Source organism: Drosophila eugracilis, unplaced genomic scaffold (genome assembly GCF_018153835.1).
Source record: "Drosophila eugracilis isolate 14026-0451.02 unplaced genomic scaffold, ASM1815383v1 contig_440, whole genome shotgun sequence".
Classification (NCBI taxonomy): Eukaryota; Metazoa; Arthropoda; class Insecta; order Diptera; family Drosophilidae; genus Drosophila; species Drosophila eugracilis.
Window position 1 is genome coordinate 1038476 of NW_024573306.1, and position 18221 is coordinate 1056696.

Below are 18221 nucleotides of genomic sequence, written 5' to 3' on the forward strand. Positions count from 1 at the left end.
TCAGGAAATTATTGAATCAATAAACCGCTAAAAACACTTTGAAAACTACAAGAAATATTTCCCCTTTTTTGATAAACTAAAAAAAACCAAAGCATTGACGAAAAAATAGGAATAACTTATCCAAATTTGGTGTTAAATTAACATTAGTTTCAACCTGTTTAAACTTTGAACCAACTAGCCCTATACCAAATGGTAGTTAGATCTGAAAAATATGTCAAAAAATGCATTCGCCAAAAAAAACTCAACCACTTTTAAGTAAAATGAATTTTTTGATTTGTATATTTAATATTTTGTTTTCTAGACTTTAAATAATTATTATCAGTTTGCTTAAAGGTTCTCATTTGCTTAAAAATCAAAATCAAAAATAGAACATTCAGTTACTGGCCTAAGTAGTATCGCACTTATGTACATGAAGGTATGAAAAACTCTTACGATAAGCATATTCAATTTTTTGTAGTTAAGTGATTTTGTGCCGCTTAAGTGTTAACTATACGATTCCATTCTTACACAATCAGCGTTTTGGAAAAAACAGTAATTTTCAATCGAGTTAAATGTACAGCTAAGCCCTAGGTAATTACCAGCTAGAGTAGGTAGATATACGTACAAATATATATATAAATATATATATATATATATATAATTTATAAGGATACACTCTATTCATATATAAGAAAAGGCTTTTGAGCACACATTTTGTTAGCACCCAACTACTACTGGCCATCGAATCGAGTTAGTCTGGATCTTAGCCTGGATGTTATTTAGGGGAAATGGGTTCTTAGTTTCTAGGCGACAAATTGGTTAGCTAAACTATGAACTACTGAGAGCGGAGCATCGCCCCTCAGTGCTTGGCGTCCTTCAGAGCCTGCTCCTCGCGATCGGCATCGATCAAGGACTGCTTGCGCTTTCCATTCGAGGTGGACTCCATCTGCATCTGCTTGGCATCGATCAGGGAGTGCTTCCGCTTGTACTTCTCCAGCTCGGAATCGGATTCCTCATCATCGTTCCTGTTGTGCAGGCATGGGAAGTCGAACATACGCTCGCCCTTTCCGAACACCTCGCCCTCCTCGATGGTCGTGGGAAGGCTCCTGCAACAAAATATAAAATATTAGTATAATTTGGTAAGCAGATAATTATTATCTATACATTTTGTATAAGCATAGTATTTTCGTAAGACTTTATATTTATTATATAATATTATTAGGTAAGTTAAACATTTTTCCATAATATATTGCCCGCTGTATTTAATGCTGATTAATGGCTCAAATTAATAAATCACTTTCAAATCTTGATTAATGATCAATATTAGATATTTTAATGATGAACTTAATAATCATCAATCATTCTTGATTAAAATTTGAACGAAATGTGATCAACCAATTAACAAGCTGCGTGCTTTAAATTGTATTGATAATAAACTTGTTTTTATTGGCTTTAAAAATTAAGTTAAAATATTAATAAAATGTCTAAATTCGTCTCTTTTAACTTTAAGGCTGTGTGATTTCTTGATTAAATAATTATCATTAATTACATACCTGTTTAGCGTCTCTGGCAGCAGCAGGCAGACGAAGGATCCTGCGAAGAAGAGGACGCCCAGGATAATAGAGGGCGCCGCCTTGAAGAAAGTGCCTAGCCAGAGGATGTAGGGCGCCAGGAAGGATGCCGCAAATCCGGCCACATGGACTGCAGCCACGCCCTGACCTCTCACGCAGGTGGGGATCAGTTCGGTGGCATACTGAGATCCCGACTCGTATGAGATGGCCACTCCAAAACGAGCGGCAATCGTCAGACAGGCCAGCAAAATTGCATTGTGGTTGTGCTGCTGATAGGCAATCGCTATTCCAGCGGCGGCTGTGAAGAGTCCACCTACCAGCAGGGATCCCGAGGCCATGCCCTTGCGACCAATGCGATCTTGAAGCAGGACCAGCAGAATACTCGAGGGCAGCACAGCCAAGGCACTCAGCGAGAACATGATGAAGGGTGAGATGCCCATGCCCTCCACGTTACGGGAGACTGCATCGTAGCACAGAGTGATCACCATGCTGTGATTGAAGAAAAATAAAGGTAAACATATAAAATATATAACATAATTCATGGGTTATATTCTATAAATTAGATAATAATATTATTATAACCATAATTCCAACTCACCTCTTAAAGAACAGAATAAGTGTGTTTTTACGCATGCGTGGCGTTTTGAACATGTCCAGCAAAGTGGCCTGCTTCTTGTCATCGCCGCCCTGCATTTCCCGGGTCATCTGGCAGTGTCGTCGGAACTCATCGAAGTCCGACTGCGGCACTCGGCAGCCATTGAACTTGGCCACCCTCTTCAGCCTCATGATGGCTCCATCGATGTCATTCCTGGTCACCAACCATTGGGCACTTTCCTGCACCACAAAATAATACAGCACCACCAGTAGAATTGGGAGCGATGTGCAGGCCAAGTAGATCTGCCAATGACCCACCAAAACTGCCAGCCACGGTGTAAAGACCAGACCCAGGCAATAGAATAGGCCCACGGCCATGTTAAGACCCAGAGTTCTCATGCTGGGTCGGATATATTCGAGCACTGTTTGTGGGAAAGTTAATTATTAATAAGCAAAGAAGAAGAATAAACTAAAATACTATCTAAAATCAAAGGGTATCAAACTAATTCAATTTAAAAATTCTGAAAAATGTGCTTAATTCTTTTCAACTACAAATCAAGCAATCCACTTTTCAAGATTGTGATTGCATTTGCTTTTAAAGCAAGTTTAAAATGTTAACTTTGGGCACACATTCCCTGCTTAATGGAACTTAGAAACCAATAAATGTCTAACATGATCTAACAACTCTAATCATTTTTATAGACACCTCTTGACTCACCTATAATGTACATCAGATAAAAGTTAGTATCGGCTGCCAGACCGGAAATGAAACGGCAGAGGGTGAAGGTGGCCACGCTTTTGGTAAATATGGTGGAGAAATCACCGGCAAAACCGCAGAAGTTTGACAAGATTAGGGCGGGAACACGGCCAATCTTATCGGAGAGCAGACCGTAGAAGAGAGTGCCCACCACGGAGCCAATAAAGAACAGGGACTGTCCAATACGTGCCTTGTACGCCGAGTCACAGACCCAGTTTAGCTATATAAAATAAAGATTTTTAGTAAGAATACGAACTTTATCGATTTGAAAAACCTTATTTACCTCAGTGTTCATGCTCCTGTAGCCAAAATCATAGTTGTAGATCCACTTCTCACAGGGCTTGCTACTGACGGTGACATTGTGTCCGTTGATGTCCTCCAGTCGGGTGCACGAGGGCTTCTCGAACTGAGCGTAGATATCACCGATCTCCTTGTAGGTCATATTCACTAGCTTATCATGATAGCACCAATGATCTGGCACAAAACTAATGACTGTTTGTGTAAAGTAATGCTAGAAAATCGGAAATTAATATAATAAATAATGTAAACTAAAGATGGTACATTGAAGTAAACTCACCATCGATACGATGATATTAATAAACCCAAAGAGGGCGAGTATCATGAACTGGTAGCGATTGAAGTCGCCACATTTGGCCAGAATCTGATCGAAATCCATGTTGAAGTGAGTTTAATTGAAGCTAAGTTGAGTTGGTAATTGGGTTTGTACTATGTATAATTGTGACTTGGTCTCCGAATGCTGATCGTTTAGGGGAAATGGATGTAAGTCCAAGGATCAGCGTTGTTCTATCACAATTTATTGTTAGTTGTCACATTTGTTGCTTTGGCTTGGTCTGCAATGAAAATCGTGGTTGTATTGTTAATAGGGGTCATTGAACGTCACTTTTTGTATCTAGATAAGATTATTATGGACCGTAAATCATACTAAACTGACAACAAAGAAATTAAATAAATATTTTCACAAGCAATAATCTCATACAAAACATACCGACTTTGTTTGTCTTGTTTATAACATTGCGAAGTCCATTAATATAGAGAATATTTTTAAGAAATATTATCTATGTTTATTTTCTCACTCAAATTTAAATTTACTAAATAAATCTCTCAATAAAGATTAGAAAGTCTTATTTATTTCGAATTTTCTTTCGGATAAATTAGATATTTTTACGACTGTATTTTTATTTGCTAACCTGATTTTTCTGGCCACGTTCTGTAATCGAATACCCGTTAACTTTTCCCTGCTAATTCGCTAAAAATAATTGTAATAAGCAAATAAATAGATTCGTTTAGCACGTTGGGCAGGAATTTAGCGAGAAAATCAATTGGAAAACAACATTTCCACTCAGGGCTAACCATATTGGACATGATTCGCCAGTCTAGATAAGCTCTAGACTACTGTTCGCTAATCCGGGGACCAGAGATAACTGCGATCAGACTTTGGCCAAACATTGTTCGGGCTGAAACGGGCGGGTTCCACAGTCAGTTACATGGACTTATCGCTGGCAAAATATTTATATAGGCGTTCATTTAGATAAAAAGCCGAAAAAAAGTGTTAGATGTGGGTCTGACTAATACCAGGGCCATAAATCCACTCGGAGACTGTTGTCAAGTACTACGAAATCGACTTTCAATAGACGCTCGAGCACGTGCATGTGACTACATAGACCAGGTATTGCCCGACTGGATTTCTCCGAATAGTTTTTGCTCTTGCTTGGAGTTGAACACTTGACAACAGCGTGTCTACTAGGAATATTATGGATTTACATCTTGTCGAAATAAATAAATAATTTGATAGAGAGCTTCATTTTCTTGGGGTGTTTGCAACTGGTTTTTATTTCGGTTTTTTGCTCTAAGAACCACTTTTTATAAATTCTGTAAAACGAATCCAAGGTCCCTTCTGATTACATATTATTCACAAAATCTATCATGTGTTGAAACTTTTGAAGGCCGAGCCAAAAAATACTTAATTGCTTTGGGAGTTATGCTTTACCAAATCTAATAAACACATTAGGTTGACTTTATTTTATAAAATTTATAATTTTATTTACCTCTTGTTAGAATCAATGTGGGAAACTGAAAATTCAGGCCACAATTTTGTTTACGAAACAATCGACAAAACAGATCGGGCCAAACAAAAGAATAAATTTAAACAATTCTTGCAGCGTAGAAACAACAGATTTTCTGCGACGCACCGCAAACAGAATTTCCCGACAGCAATTAGTATAAGGATGTATAGATATGTGTTTTTGTTGATGTCTTTCCAAATATTTTCTATATTTCAAAGTTCAATGGCTCGCCGTTTACTGAAACCACTCACACGCCACGGCCAATAAAAAATGAAAATATTTTCACAGCCCGAGATTTAGAAGGGAAGTTGGATGTTTGTCTGTTTGGATAATCACAAAAACGCGCACGCTTGAATTGATTTAAACAAATGTTGTGTTAATATTGTTTTAGTTTTTTTGGCTTTATTAGTGCGCTTGACGGAACCGTTAAGGCCCGTTGGGACGAGCTGGCCAAGAGCGATGGGTGCGATGTGTATCCGCCGAACGCTCCTCACAAACTGAGCTGCCAAATGCCGACGATTGTTTATTAAAAACGCCAAACAGCTGTTCTGTTCGCGCAGCAAAACGTCGACTGGCAGCGGCATCGACAGTGGCAGCGGCGGCGGCAAATCAAATTCAACAGGCGGACCAGAAAACAGGTCATAATTAAATCCAAAACCTGTGAAAAACAAACAAATATCCCTGGCCCCAAAGCTCGAGATTTGTGCGTTTTTCGGTTGGGTTTAGTTTTTACGATCGACCACACGACGTATACTTGATTGGATTCGATACGATTTCATTTAATTTACTACCCCATACCCCACCCTTGTGATCGGACTTTACTAGCGCATGCAAACTGAATTGCCATGCTAATTCTCAAGACAAACTCCCCTTTTGAATAATTTCGATTAGCTCGCCCTATAAATAAATGTCCCTAGTGGTTTTTGCCTGACTTAATCTTTTCGCGTTCGTCGTCTTTTCATAATATCATTTTGAAAGGGGGAAATTCTTGGCTGATTCACTATATTACGATTATTCTGCTAATTATTCATCACAATCATAGCGATTTTGTAATATGTATTGATTATGGTTTTTTTTTGGGTCGCTTTCCTTTTGCCATATCTGTTTTATTTTTGCTTTCTTTCAGATTTTAAGTGCAATTATAACCACAAATTTACTTTTTATTATTATTTTAACAAAGTTACATTTTAAATGGGCCAGAAACAAGGCACTTGAGAATACTTGCAATGACAGACAAGATATGATAGCAAAAGAACACTTGAACTTTGCTCTCATAGTAATTAAATCATTAGAGAAGAAGTAACATGTTAGCAGAAAGCCCAAATGTGATTAATCAATATTCTTTGGCAATTAGTAGACGACAATTTATTACACACTTGAGGCTCAGTGGTAGCTAAAGCAGAATGAACAGTGGGCCATAAATAAATATCAATTTGTTGGCAACACTAATCGGAAATCAAAGCCCATGGCTAATGCTCTAATGCAATTAAAACCCAATCAAGTGGGTAAGGCGAGTACGAGGCGGCATATGGCCCACCAACCTACGATTAGATAATGCCCAATTTCAGACGTTGTACCACTCAAGTAGCCAACTTCCATGTGCTAACGAGTTAGGTGCGTAGCCAACAAAAAAAAAAACAGAAACTCAATGCCATAACGCAAAATACGGGTTTGATCTTATCGCACTTTCCCCCAACCCAAAAAAAAGAAGCACAAAAATACAGCAGAAACGTGCTGGCTGCTCTTTCGATCTTGGCCAACTGTACTTGCCAGATGGATGATCTTTCACAAGAGCCGGAAAATACACATTACTCTTGCAAATATTTGCATTTTCATTGAGCTTTCCTTTGTTTTGTCTGCTCTCAACAAAGGAACAAAGAAAGTGCAGGGCTCCTATGGCCCTTTTCTAGAGCAACCAAAGAACTCTCCCATATCAAATTTATATAGATTGCATTACTCATCGCGCATACGCCCTGTTATCCACCGATCAAATGGGGATTTTCACTGAATTAAATGACTAATCTGCATTTATATGCCATTCGACAGATCCTCTTACAGTCTCCGACTAACTTTAGCACCTACTTGAAAAACAAACAATAAAAAGGCGTAAAAATGCGAATATCAAATCAAGAGGCGCTAACACATCAGGGGCGAGAATTACGACTATCATCTTCGGGACTGTATTAATTTGTTGGACAAATATTAACAACACCTAGATTATGCTTATGCAAAGATGTTAGGTTAAAAGGAATTTAACTTAGGGTGTATTTGCGTTCAAATGTTTTCTTAGTCTCTTCAAAACAAAACAAACAAAGGAGATTTTCGTGTCTGGCTCTTAGCGTGTTTAAGAAATAGATTCTGAACGCTTTCTATTTAAGGGGGCTTAAGTCTACACTCCCATTACTATTATATTAGAGGGTATCTATGTTTTTCACTTTTAGTTTCAAGTTTAACATTACCACAATAGTTAAAGTCAATAAATTATATTCCAATTTTACTTTTTAAATATTTACGAATGTTTCTCAAGACTTTTTGTGAACAAAAACTTACATAACATTATCTGTATATATTTTCAATTTTCACTATTCATTTCCTTTAGTTTAGGTCCTTGAACCGTTCGTTTTTTGTGGTTTTTCTTTGCTGTTATTTTTGTATTATAAACTGTTATTGCGTCTGGTTTTTTTCACACACGTTTGCGAAATGTTTCGAAAATGTTATTTTTGTATGGTAATGGCCATCAAGGATTGAACTTACTAATTAGGCAATTTCTTTATGTATTTTTACATTTTGCCAAGAGACAATCCTCTGCTTCTTGGTTCGCTAATCCTGAGTGACTTTCCCTCTCACTCTCTCACCCACACACACAGCGATCAGCTGTTGGCCTCCCGCTCGCGATCTTTAGCTGCTGCTCGCGTGACAATTGGACTCGTTTTGACATCAAGTTCACCGACTGTTGTCGGTTTTAAATGCTTTCGCGTGCCAGCAAAGTTTCGTGGCCAGCTGTAAGCTGCAACTGAAAATGAGTATTCTTCGTTCTCGCCCTCTCTTTCTAGAATGCTATTGTGACCTCTCACTCACTCTCTCTCTGTTTATTCAAAGAAAGAATGCACTTCATCCCTTTTACTTGTGTTTCCCCATTTCACTCAAAAAGAAATTGGGGAATCCATTGGTATCTTATAACAATGAACTAAATTCATTTTTATTAACTGATTAATGTTCTCCCCCTCTCTTTCAGCTGTTCTATTGCTTTCTCTTTCCTTTTAAATGGAGATGCATTTCGGTCGGTTCTCCCATCTTACACGGAAAGAAATTTAGGGAAAGGTTTTATAGATTTATTGAAAAATTCACTAATATTCTACCCTTTTTGTGTGTAAAGTAAAGAACATTTTTAAAAACATTTTTAATAAATTTAATAAAATTTACCTAATGATCCTTAAACCCTTTTCCACAGTGTACTTCCTCGAGTTTATCAACTATCGCTTGAAAACCCTATCTTCTATATATCGAATTTCCCTTCTGTGAACCTTCAATTGGTTCGAATGTTTGTTGGCTTTTGTTTGCCGCTGATTAAGCTTTTATGACACAATTTCTTTTGTTTGCCGGGCAAGCAGCAATTATTATTATTCTATGAAAATGTTTATAAATAGATATACAAAACTGTTGGCATCAATTAGGGCGCTTGGCGACGCAAAAATGCCAGTGACAACGCCTCCATAACGAAGTGCTTTAATGGGTTAACAATTAGGGGAAGATTGCCAGATGGGATTTACTTGAATGCGGGAAGATAAATTTGAAATAAAAATTTTAGAAGAAGGGAAGTGCTTCTTTGCATTGAATATCTTTATATCCCAGAACTACGTCGCAGAATCGGATTTAAGTTTTAGTAAACTGAATGGCTCTGAGTAATGTCACTGCTATTTGAACTACATTGCTGAAGGCCAGATAAGATATCATTCGTGTTATGGCCAAAAACCGGAACACTGCCTAAAGTTTGAAGAAAGGGTAAGAGAAAATCCGAGATCCCCGTGATAAGAAGACTCTACATCGCCATCGACAGCGTGTTCTCCACGCTGATAATAAAGCTCACTCTCTCTATTTGCTCAACTCACTCTTTGAGTCGCCGAGTTGGCCATCCGATCCGGACTGGTTTGGGTCAGTTGTAACCAATTATGTTTTAGCTTGAGCACATTCGCATTCGCGACTCGTATAATCAGCCGTGGGGCAATGCGGCGTATGCTCGACAAATGGCGTCAGCAGTTTTACTCCATGAAATTCCAATTTCCAGCTAAGAATTACCATTGCCCCCCCAAACAAAAGAGCACTTCAACAGTCAGCAACAAGTGTCGTTAATCCAGCCGTCCATAAATACGAAAATTTGTAGTTTACCCTATTCTACTTATACATCTCCAGTTCCCTTGTTTTTATAGTTGAAAGATAAAGCTCAAATTATACCCAACATTTTTGCCTAGAAACATGAAATGCTTTACCGTGATGTCAGACTGTGTAATCAGAAACCAAAGTCAGAGAAACCTTGATGTGACAAGAAAAAACATAAACAAACCCCTAATCTTTTCAACTACATTTAGCAAATGTCATTGACTTTATTATAAAAGGTTTTTATCTAAAAGTTTACAATAATGATATTAACAATATTTTTTATACAAAAAATACACTTACAACTAAATCTACGCAGTATCTTCGCAGTGGAAACACTCCAAGCCCAACCTAAAAAATTCAAATAGAAAATTCCCAACTTGAGTTTCTTGACCCACCCAAAAAAAAAACGTTTCCTTCAAATAAGTTTGCCAAAAAAATAAACGATAAAATTGAAAAGAAAGCCTTTCAATTGAGTGGCCAAACATAAACACAATAATCAATTATTGCATAAACAAATCGATGAATAAAAGTGCCAACTCACCGAGAGATGCTGGGCAATTAGATCGAAGTCAACTGAGATGGGCCATGCAAATGATGTCATGGCATCCCCATCTAAATACTCGTATACATATGAGATATATATGCTGTCTGGATGTCATACCAGCATAAATGTTGGGAATATTCCATCGCCGATGTGGGGGAAGTACGAGTCTGGAGACAAAACAAATTGATCGGAAGGTTTCTGGGGACTGAGAGCTTTTCCGAACCGGTATGAATCGGTTTGCAGGGTCACAAAACAAAGGTTTACCTTTGCCAATCGCTGCTTCAGCTGATAGCTATAGACAACAGACCTCCAGTCCCCAGACCTCAGCTCCCAGATCCACACACCCAGTCTGGGTTGCCAGCCTAGACTACACATTAACATATTATGGTCGAGCTGAATAACAGACTTTCGATCGCGAAACACGTTGGGCCAGTCTTTCTCCTCACCAGACAGGCATATCAAAAAAATAGTGCAAAACTAAAAACACAGAGAGATTTTTCAAAGCTGACCCTCAATCAAAAACAAGAACTGAGTGCAAAAAATCAAATGAAAATAAACCAAAAGCCAAACGAGCTTGGCAACGACGTCTCCGGCATAAAAAGTTTAAAATTAAATTCGAATAATATTTTGTTGTTTATCGTTGGCACACAAAAACAAACATACATATAGACAACAGATATAAATGAGTCAAAAACGTGACTTAACTTTTTTGCTTTAATTTTTTTGTTTGTTCTTTAATTTATTCCAAGAATATACACACAAATATATATGCGCATAATCAATGGTTAATTAAATGGATATGTATCAGGCAAACCAGTTCCATCGAATTTTAAAAATCAATCATAGCTTAGTGCTAAGATAAAAATCGGCATAACTAGCTATTTAAGCATCGGTCAAATGTCAATTGAAATGATTTCGTAAAAAAGAAAAACCTGTTACAAATAGTCAAAACACGTTATGCGATCCACTGCACTAAGGAGATTGCTTCCACGAATGCAATCAAGATTATCATTCGTGTAGGCATGCCCATACCAGATCCAACTGGTTGCCCAGAGATAATGGTTCTCCGTCGATCGGTTCACTTCCTTTCCCTCCTCTCAGTGCTAAAAAACACAAGCATGTAGCCGCAGCTCAGGTGTAATTGCATCCCAAGTACTTTAACAGCACTCTAAAGTATGGAGTGCACTTCCCGGAAAATCTAAGCACTTTAAAACTCAATAGGCACTTATGTATTTTAAGAATTTACAGCAACTTCAGTTAATTGATTAATGATATTTTATTAAATATATAATATAGTTTATAAATTGAGGTTTATATTTACGCTTACATTTTTAATTTCTGATACTTATTGAAAAACCCGACAAATATCTGATAACTGCTCTGACACATAAACACGAAAACTTAAACCTTTGTTTTTTTTGAGAATATCTTTATTAAAAAACGACACTGTCTTATCTTCTGTCACCTTTAATCACTGCTGAGTCAATTTATTCTTAAGATTAAGATAATAAAACGAATGTTTTATCTGAACTTTCTTCAATATTTTTTTGTACACCCAGATATTTATAGAATTTGCACTCTCGCTAATGAGCTAATTAAGATAAATTCCTTAAACACTCCATTTGGCATTGAGTCACTTGAGCATTTAGCTCCCACGTGTATCCTTGTAAATATGAGATGAGGAAATAAGGACACCGAAATAACCCTGTGTTTCTCCGCAGAGAAAATCCTCTTTGGCATTCAGATGAGTTCGTGTTTCGAACCCACTCCGCCCACTTGAATTGGCATTCCCAGAAGTTCCAGTTCGCCACTTTAGAGCCATTATATTGGCCAAGGCCAAAGGAACGTGTGTGTGTCTTGGTCGCGATCCAGAAAAACTCAATTGAAACCGGTTTGGGAGGAGGCACTTACACTTGCAACGCCACTGGCACTGGCACTGGGAAATGGGAAATAAATAGAAAAGCAAACGATTTGCATTCAACGGGGTCTATTTTTGAAAGGGGGCACAGTTTCATACACGTGCGCATAAAAATATTTATGGTTTGTATATCTGTATGGCATGGTGTGTGCTTGAAATCATACAACTGTCCGAAGACGATTGCATAAATTTGTTAATTGCTATTTATATGGACCGACACTTGGCGACAGAGGCGCAAATAAATAGATCGAGATCGAATGCAAAACTTTCCACTCGCCTGCGAGGAAAACTCTTTGCCTGCTGCCTTTTTCCCGATCGCCAACTGCACTTCAATTGCCGTCAATTAATTGTTTGCCTCTGCTCATTCACACTCGCACATAAGACGACTGCACTTTGGCACTTTGATTGACTGAGAACACTTGAAAGCACTTACTGATTGAGCACTTACGAGGCATCTACAACGTAACCCCGAACTTTTACTTAGTTTTACTATCTTTTATTCAATAGATATTACGACGATTTACCGTTAGTAGTTGTAATTTTCTGAAAATACGCGGATGCGATTTGTGATTTCTGGGTTCCGTTCCTGAATGAACGCCGTTGTGCGACTGTTCAATGTTCGTCAGGTATTCAAAATATCGGCCATGACTTTGGCAAAGAAAAACTAAAGCATGTACGGGGATAGTTGGAAAACTCGACTAGAATATACCCTGTACTACTATTTAAAACTTTTCGTAACCAAAATACTGAAGAAATAGTATGATAATATATTAATTAGGCAACAATTTTAAAGTTTTAACAATATATGATTTGTTGTTTAAAATTACATTAATTATGCCTAATAATCATAATGTCCTTAAGATATTCAAAATGAAAACATGTTTTAAATAGGCTACATATTATTAAATTTCTTTTTCAGTTGCTCTTAAATGAAAAATAAGTCCAGCATACTCCATAAAAGTGAGGTATAACTAGCATTCAATTCTTGTTGTACTACTCTCTCGCTCTTTGGCGTTCAATCACTCTCTTTCTCCTTCTTTCTTTCGTTCTCAGCTATTATATATGGTCTTCCTGTTTTTACAGGGTGCATCGATCGTGCAAGATCGTCTTTAGGGATGCTTAACTGTTAGGCAACCGGGAAGCATTAGATATCAACCCTCTTAGAGATAAACAAACTACGCACTTCTTTGAGCCCTAAATGCAGATCGGGATTTAAAGTGATTTGTTACCCCATCAAATGCTTATCCCTTCGATGCGTTACAACGCAATAACCTGATGGCAGGTAAATACAAAAATATATCAAACAATAATTATGAATAAAAAATGAACAAACCCCATCCTACCCATCAAAAAAACAAACAAAAAGAGAATGAATTGTTATGCATGAACTACATGCAAAATGAATCTGATTATTGCATTTCTTTGTTAACAGTTATTTATTACATATACAAGTATTTCGATTTAACCGAACGGAACCGGTTCGATTTGCGCTTGATTTTTAGTTTGTTTTGCCAGCGTCTGGTCCCAAACCAGTGACGTCAGCAGTCGTGTATTCCCTTTACAAATGCCCAAATTTAATTATTTCATTTGTTTTGTTTGCCTTCATTATATTATGCGTCTCCGATTTGTTTGAGAGCATTCACCGCCACTCGTCCGAAGAGAAAAAATTCCGATAAATTCTCGAAACAACAACAAACGACAGTTTTTAGAGGTGAGGTATAAATCACGATTGTGAAAACTGTGAGGATTTTATTTAACTTATTCCTAGAATTTTTAGTAGCTGTAAAAATTCTTAGAAGTAATGCTTATGGAACTTTTAAGGCAATGCATCTTAAAACTGATAATTTAAAAATATAATAAATTATTAGAGTAATTATATTTTAAAATATTTTATGTGTACTATTTCTCCTATTTTAACCGCAAGTGGGAATAAATATTTCCATAAGTTTTCTTTAGTTTTTAGATAATTACAATTTAATGAAATCCTTTATAAGTAAATATTTGTAATTTAAAGTAAATATTATTAATTTTTAGCTTCATCTAGCCTAAGCCAAACTAATTTAACAAAAATTAATAAATTTCCTTATCTAACTTTTCTCATCGTGACACGATTGCATTTCTGCCTGCGACCTTCACATTGAGCTTCTGCTAAGCCAAAAATCTTTATTTTCGTGAGGTTTTTCGATTCTTGGCAACGAATCTGCTTACTCATTTGTTGACTCTCACAGTTGCCGCCTATATATGTGGGATTATAATTAGTCTTGTACTCTATATTTGCACTTTGGATGCATTTAGAACATTTATGTGGAACTACATTGTAAATGGGTTAAATCGCACAGATTTAGATAGTGAAAAGTGCTGATAATAGAAAACGATTCGATATTCCAATGACATTTCGCGGCAATCAAATGCAATTTTATGCTTAACATATTTAATATTTTTAAGCATATGTAACAGTTAAACTTGGCCCACGATTTGTCAATACAACTTAAAATTATTCAGGAGTAAAAATTAAAAATCTTGAAGATAAGAAAATATGCTTCTTTTTCCAATTAACCCTTAAGCTTTTAATGTAGCAATCAATTCGGTATTGATAAGATACATTTGATTTGATTCAAAGGTATTATCAATTGTGTTTTTTACATTGAATAGGATTTCTGGCTTTTATGGCGGAAGTTAATAAATAAGCTTAGATATTTAGTGATTAACTGACGTTGAATTATGTTGAAGGAAATTATTTAAAAATAGAATAACACGAAAGAATTACGTACTTATTGCCAAGTTCAATTGTGATAATTATATACATTAAACTGAAGGGGAATAATTGCCGGTTTGTTTGTCATTTTTCTATCTTTCAAATGCCATCTGTTTTAAGTTTGTTGACAATGTGATTTGTTATAGAATTTTAAGTAAGAAAAAATAAAATAAATATATTTTCAGTTTTCTTCTGAACATAGAATTTTCGTTTATTGCATTACCAAATAACAAATAACGAAACGGCTTAAAGAAATGATGGCCAATATTCATTAAACTCGATTGAGTGTCATTGCGATTGCTAACAATTAGTTATGCTTATGCTGGGTTTTTCTGTTTTTCAGCTTGGATTTATGTGATCGCTAATTCGAATGCAAATGAGGGGCAAAATAAACTAATTAGGAGTCGAATGACGCAGATTCGTATTGTTTATCCCAAAAACGAAACCAGATATGCTTTCACCACGGTAATAAAATCAACTCCTTGCTGAAAAGTCCAAAAGCATCGTAAATCATCAGGCAGCACTTTGTGAGTGGTTCAGACAGAAGACCTGAAAATTATCATCAAATAGGATTTGCGATTGTGCTAGCAAAATGGCCAGTACTTGGCGGGAAAGCGGAAAATGGGGTACGTTCCTCGGATTGAGGGTCTCCTGGCGTGTAAATGGAACTCGGAACTCGACATCGGTTGTCTTTGGGGGGTCTTTAGGGGGCCAGATCTATTTATAGGACTGCTCAAGGACAGCAAAATACACAGTGACAGACGTTGCCTTAATTTATAAGCACGCAAATCGCGTGTGCCATAGTGATACATATACATAAACATATATATGAATTTTCATGAACGCAAAGTTTGGGAAGTGCATACAAAAGGCCAACCAATTTAAATGACTCAGCGGTTCTTTTATTTTCATCCATTATGCTCGAAAGTTGAAAGAAAATTGCGTTCATTATTCACTTCTTGTTTTTTGTGGGCTTCTTTATTTTGATAGCTTAACAATTACGCATGGTTTCTCATAGTTGGGAAAATGAATGCTTTTTCTATTTTTTGTGCAAACAAAAATCTAGAATTTACATCGAAAGAAAATGTTATTTAAGCCAAGTACGAGAAATTTCAATTCAAATATAGCAAGCATGCAAGTCAGAAGCCCAAATTAAATTATAAAATTTATCGTTGTGCCTATATCAATCTCTTTCAGCGAGCACCGGAAATGTTTCGTTTTCATAACGCAGCGTATACTCAATTTGCGCAATTTGTTCCTAATATTCAGTTTAAGGCGGTTTGCAAGATGATAAGTGAAATCGAAAGGTGAAATAAGATTTTAAATTGATGATTAATGCATATTCGACATATTGCGGGTTTAAAAATAAAGAAGAAAGTGGCAAATATAAAAGGTAAATGTAAATAATAACCTTGATACACGTTTACTATAATAATCAAATGACTGGACGTATTTTAAAAAATTTATATGAAAGCCAGAAGGCGAAAAACCATGACCTGTATCACATGACGTATGCGTAATTTTTCACACACTTCATTGATTTAACAAGCCGGTGGTGTCCTGTTCCTTTTTAAAAATTTATTCTCGGTTTGAATGAGTTGTCGAGCTCGATTTGATGGTCTCATGTTATTCAAAAATTTCATATTTACGCTTCAGAAAGCATTAATAACGCCAACAGCGCTCCCAACATCATTATTCAATGTCAAGGGAAGGCAGATACTTCCGAGTGGAGCAAACAGGGCTGACAGAACCAAACTAGAAACACTTTGCACTCTCCGTGCATTATTTAGCACCAGCTGAGTGACATAAGGGGGGAAACCAAGTAAATGTGTGTTTAATACGAGCAGGAGGTTTTCGGTCATGATATGCCTTAAGGGTAATTACAGGCAGACGGCCGACTTTGTCAGATGGCCGTTAAGCAAATCCATTGTAAGTGTAAATAATTAAAATGGCTCAGCATAAACGATCGAAGTCATTAGGCGACTGAGTAATTACAATTATTGAAATAATACCTAACATCACGGATGGCGATTATAAAGAATGATTCACTTAGCCGGAATTATTAAATCAATAAAATTATCAATCTCATTAGCATGAGAGCTGCAAAAGCTCGCGGGGAATTTTCCTTTCTTTCATATTCTTCGCATTTTTGTTTCTTTTTTTTTGGCAAAAGTTCAAGGAACTTTCTGCCGTGAAAAGGAACCAAAACTTTTGTTGTTTACTTTGCACTGATATACATCGTTGTCCTGTTAGTGGGATTTAAATGTCTGTCAGCACAAAGAACCAAGGTCCTGGGCAAACTCCTTTCCCTGGGAAAACGCACAAAGGCCACTGCAATTCCTGGGCGGGACAAAGATGACAGACGGACAATGACAGCGTCAACTTTCTTTACTTAAATACGAGTATTTGCCGGCGCCGGCACTAAAAATCAATACCTAGAATGAGTGAGTCGAAGGGGGAGGTGCACAGGGCAAAACAAAACATAATTGCCAACATTTCCACACTCAATCAAGGCTACATTAGTGTGCATTTAAAATAGTTTCTTTGCTAAAAAAAATTGTTTCATTTGTAAACTTTAACTAATAGAAAGGTTTGTAACATATAAGAGATGGCTTTATTAAATAGGAAAAATCAAGAAGTATGTAAATTTGGCACCCCAAAATCTATCTTAAATGAGTTTTAATTCTCTCATAAAAACTAGTAATGCCCATGATTTACTACCAATTTGTAGGCCTTTTTTATTTGTACAAAATATTATTTAAATTATTATTTAAGTAAAATAAATTAAAAAAATTTAAGCCCAAACATGTCTACAAATATTTCTGAGCTATTTTTAAAACAAAATTTGAAAAATACATTTCGGTTAATACTGTTTTTAGCACTGCCAAGGTGGGACCACGGGTCGAATGGGTAATGCAGCAAACCACAAAAACCTCAATTGGTTGGGCATGGCAGCTCGGAATGCTTTTTTAATTATGAAACTAATAAAGAACTGTCAACGCACTAATTGACTCACCCGGAGATGCGAACCGAGGCTTGACCCACCACAAGACCCTGGATACGAAACTTTCAGTTGCCAGGACAACAATTGTGGGTAGCTCTGCGTGAGGACTCAATATCCTAGGGCAACGCCACCAAAGGGTCTCAGCGCCTTGGGGCAATAAACGAATGCACTGCCAGGGGCCAATATCATCGAGCCCGGCATTGCGTCCTTTGTCCTTTCTCTCTCGTCCTGCGATGTTTATCCTGCCAATCCGCGACGTAAACTGAAGCCAAATATCACCCAAGTAACAGGAGTCAACCGCTCGCTCAGCCTCTGCTCTGCACTGTGGAAAACGAGGCAAGCGAATGAAAATGTATGCGAGTTGTATTTTCACGATACCGCCATAACGCCATATCGCCATGTGCGCGTAGCTGGGCGGTCGAAAATCAGCTGAGAGCGCGCACGCTTTTCACGAGTGACGTCACCGTTTGCTCGACTCATGCGCAGCCAAAATGAAACAGAGAGAGGGAAAGAGAGAACGAGAGTGATTCGGAGATACCCAAGATGTACAGATACTAATATCTGTATCTTGAGGAAGTCCCCTGCTGTGGCGCCGAGTGTGCTTGGCCCAAATGCATGCTTGTTGCGCCATTTGGAAC

General features: G+C 37.1%; 1 protein-coding gene across 4 annotated transcripts; it reads right to left on the reverse strand.

Annotated features, from left to right (window-relative positions):
* Window positions 1–265: 265 nt before the first annotated feature.
* LOC108117265 (organic cation transporter protein) lies at window positions 266–17882 on the reverse strand. Of its 4 annotated transcripts, none has more exons than XM_017229619.2 (7): window positions 17596–17882; window positions 3479–3752; window positions 3185–3412; window positions 2863–3121; window positions 2149–2566; window positions 1533–2039; window positions 266–1085 (listed from the first exon to the last, which is right to left on the reverse strand). In XM_017229619.2, exons 2-7 carry the CDS (start codon window positions 3575–3577, stop codon window positions 839–841), a joined length of 1758 nt encoding a protein of 585 aa, XP_017085108.2. In that variant the 5' UTR covers window positions 3578–3752; window positions 17596–17882; the 3' UTR covers window positions 266–838. The 4 variants fall into 4 exon arrangements, with proteins under 4 accessions (XP_017085108.2, XP_017085107.2, XP_017085109.2 ...); XM_017229618.2 differs by lacking the exon at window positions 17596–17882 and adding an exon at window positions 12349–12446; XM_017229620.2 differs by lacking the exon at window positions 17596–17882 and adding an exon at window positions 7740–7927.
* Window positions 17883–18221: the final 339 nt, after the last annotated feature.

What these genes read in the sequence shown, in the direction of transcription:
- LOC108117265 (XM_017229619.2), bottom strand. Translation starts at nt 3,577, where the DNA reads ATGGATTTCGATCAGATTCTGGCCAAATGTGGCGACTTCAATCGCTAC. An exon ending in TTAATATCATCGTATCGATG is followed by an intron (nt 3,413 to 3,478) that starts GTGAGTTTACTT and finishes CCGATTTTCTAG; the next exon opens with CATTACTTTACACAAACAGT. An exon ending in CTTATTCTGTTCTTTAAGAG is followed by an intron (nt 2,040 to 2,148) that starts GTGAGTTGGAAT and finishes CTTCAATCACAG; the next exon opens with CATGGTGATCACTCTGTGCT.